Below are 2,877 nucleotides of genomic sequence, written 5' to 3' on the forward strand. Positions count from 1 at the left end.
GAGGAGTGGCTGGTGGGTTTGAACCACCAGCTTTCTGGTTAGCAGTCAAGTGCCTTAGGCACTACACTACCAGAGCTCCCTTAAAAAGTGATAGTGATCTTTAATAAGCAACAGAAGTTTTCAGTAAAAATGTGTTGTTACATGTCAATTCTTGAAGAGAGCATTAAGGACATATCTTATGTGATGTCAGTTGTCTGCAGGATCATGGGCAGGTTCCAAAGATCATCCAGCTGTCCTGGCTAAAATCATTCAGTGAAAGTAGTCTTACCATTTTAGTGTTATTCTCTTTAAGAAATGTTAGAATAGCATTTTAAATTTGTTTATGTAATTGTTCATTGTGATATTTTCCATTTATCCTGGAAATTAGTTAAAATAATTATGTTTTAACTATAATTTAATATTTAACTATAATTTACTTTCATTAAAATGTAAATGTCAAATGTTTAATGGGGAAAAATAAAGTATGAATTTCCAAGAAGGGATGCTGGACAGTGAAGTTATTTCTATCAATAAATATTACCCTTTCTAGTATAACACCTTGTAAAGTGGAAGCACAGAGTTATGCATTAGGCACTGATTGAGCAGTTAGAAAGTTAAGTAGTTTTTACTAGCACACCATTGTTAAATCTCAGATATTCTCATTTATACCTTGGTAAAAATGATTAAATGTTTTCCTATGTGTTCTTTTAATGTGTTAAGAGAATTTAACTGCATTTAACTTGGTCAGATATTTCCCATTTACAGCTTAGTCAAAATGATTAACTGGATTTCCATGTGTCTTTTTTAAATTTTAACAGAATTTATTTATGTGATAACTGCGTTTAACTTGGCATATCCAATTACTCCCTGGAGATTTAAGTTGTCTTGCATGCCACCAAACACAACCTATGGCTTCCTCTTGCCTGGAATGTCAAAGAACACTTCAAGTTTGAATGGAAATTATGAGGCAGTTGTTGAAGCTAAATATAATTTAAGTGCTACCTACTTTTCTAACTTGTCATCCAAAACAACTTTCCGCTGTTGTTTTTGGAGTGAGCAAGATAAAAACTGCTCTATACATGCAGATGGGAAGACATTTATGTCAAGAGTAAATTCTTTAGTTTTTCAACAAATAGGTAAGTATTTAATATTTCAAGCACTAGATGTTATTTTTAACTGTATAGTACAAAGTATTATAATTCTCCAAAACCTTATGAAATAGATGTTTTATAGATATGCTTCTTAACGTATATCATTTTGTATTAATAATACAAATAAGATCAATCATGTGATTAAACTAATAGTTTTTATATCCTAAGATATAAAATAAATATCTACCAAGGGAACTCTTTTCATCTAAGTACATTCCTAGTAGTCTTCTAACCTCGCTTTGAAATTGAAAAAGCACACCTTATTTTTGCTAAGTAGATAAAATATCAAATAAATAATAATACTATTAGGTTAGTTAATTTTTTTTTTTTAAGATATAGTGCATACTGAATATAGTTAGTGTAGCTAATAATTCTGCATCTGGAAATCTAAACAACAAAATTATTTCCAAATCTTACTGAAAAAGCTATGTAGTGAAAAGTCAATTTACTCAGCAATATAAAGTGACCTTCTGTGGGATTAATCAGGTTTCCTCAACCTTAGCACTGTTGACGTTTTAGACCAGATAATTCTTGGTTGTGGGGGACTAATGTGAACATTTTAGGATGTTTTAGGATGTCTCTGTACCCACTGAATACTAGGAGCAATCTGCCCAGTTGTGACAATCACAACATATCTCCAGATACTGTTAGATGTCCCCTGGAAGACAAAATCACCCCCAGTGGAGCACTGGTTAGATGAAAGAAACATGTCAGTATGTTGCAAGCTGTTCAGGAATAAGGATAACTCATAAACATGCAAAATTCAGACTTTTAGGAAAACAAGTTAATAGTTGTAATTCCCAGTGTCCCTTATTGAGTCCATAGCTATTTAATTTGACTTGTCAACAAAGCACTATTTTAACTTGTAAGGGAATTCAGCCAATTCAGTAATTAGTAAATATCACAAGAATGACTTGGTAAGTCAAAACCCTTGAGATGAGCCTTGAAATAATCAAAATATGTTAATTACTCAGTTATCAAGTGAGAGATGATTATGATGCCGTAGATTTTAATTTTACATATAAATAAAGACTACTAGCTACTTCTAAGTGAATTTAAGGCTTCACAGAGCTCTGGTGGCATAGTGCCTAAGGCATTTGACTGCTAACCAGAAGGCTGGCGGTTTAAACCCACCAGGCACTCCTCAGAAGGAAGGTTGGGCATTCTACTTCCGTAGTGATAACACCTTGGAAACCCAAGGAGGGGTCGCTGTGAGTCGCATCTGACTTGATGGCAATGGGTTAACTATAAAATTACTTGGTAAAGTGGAGGTTTTTAAGGATTTGAATTCATTATTTTGCCAAGTATGCTGTTTGCTTTACAGGGCTCAACAATGTTGCAGAGTCTGTTTTTGCTGTTCTTGCTTTTTAAATGACAAATCACCAATAGTGTATCTTCATCATTATTAGTTCAGTTTCCAACTATGTAATGAAATATTAGTTCATTTTTTTTCAGTGTGTAATGAAATATGAAATTTAACTCTCAGCTATTATATTTTGAACCCATCATATTACAATAACAAAAATGTAAGACACGCATCATAGTTCAAATGTGAATCACTGTGCCTTCGTCACTAAAGCAGACACGTAAATGTCCCTCGAAATGTGCTTGTATTTTGACGTATAATTTCTTTTTTTTTTTTTCCCTTGAAAAGTAAGAATAAACTGGGATGGGTGAGATGTGAGATATTTTGTCCTGCTTAAGTGGTTCAGGTTTTTTTTTTTTTTTTTTTACTGGGATGGGTGAG

General features: G+C 33.0%; 1 protein-coding gene across 1 annotated transcript in view; it reads left to right on the forward strand.

Moving 5' to 3' along the window:
- The window catches only part of LEPR (leptin receptor), a 117,955-nt gene that overhangs the window by 9,738 nt on the left and 105,340 nt on the right, over positions 1–2,877 (forward strand). Inside the window, exon 2 of the mRNA XM_007959390.1 lies at positions 798–1,119. Within this exon, the coding sequence (XP_007957581.1) occupies positions 798–1,119 (322 nt within the window). The remainder of the gene's footprint in view (positions 1–797; positions 1,120–2,877) is intronic.

Source organism: Orycteropus afer, unplaced genomic scaffold, assembly GCF_000298275.1.
Source record: "Orycteropus afer afer isolate SDZICR_OR568_19922 unplaced genomic scaffold, OryAfe1.0 scaffold00016, whole genome shotgun sequence".
NCBI classification, from domain to species: domain Eukaryota; kingdom Metazoa; phylum Chordata; class Mammalia; order Tubulidentata; family Orycteropodidae; genus Orycteropus; species Orycteropus afer.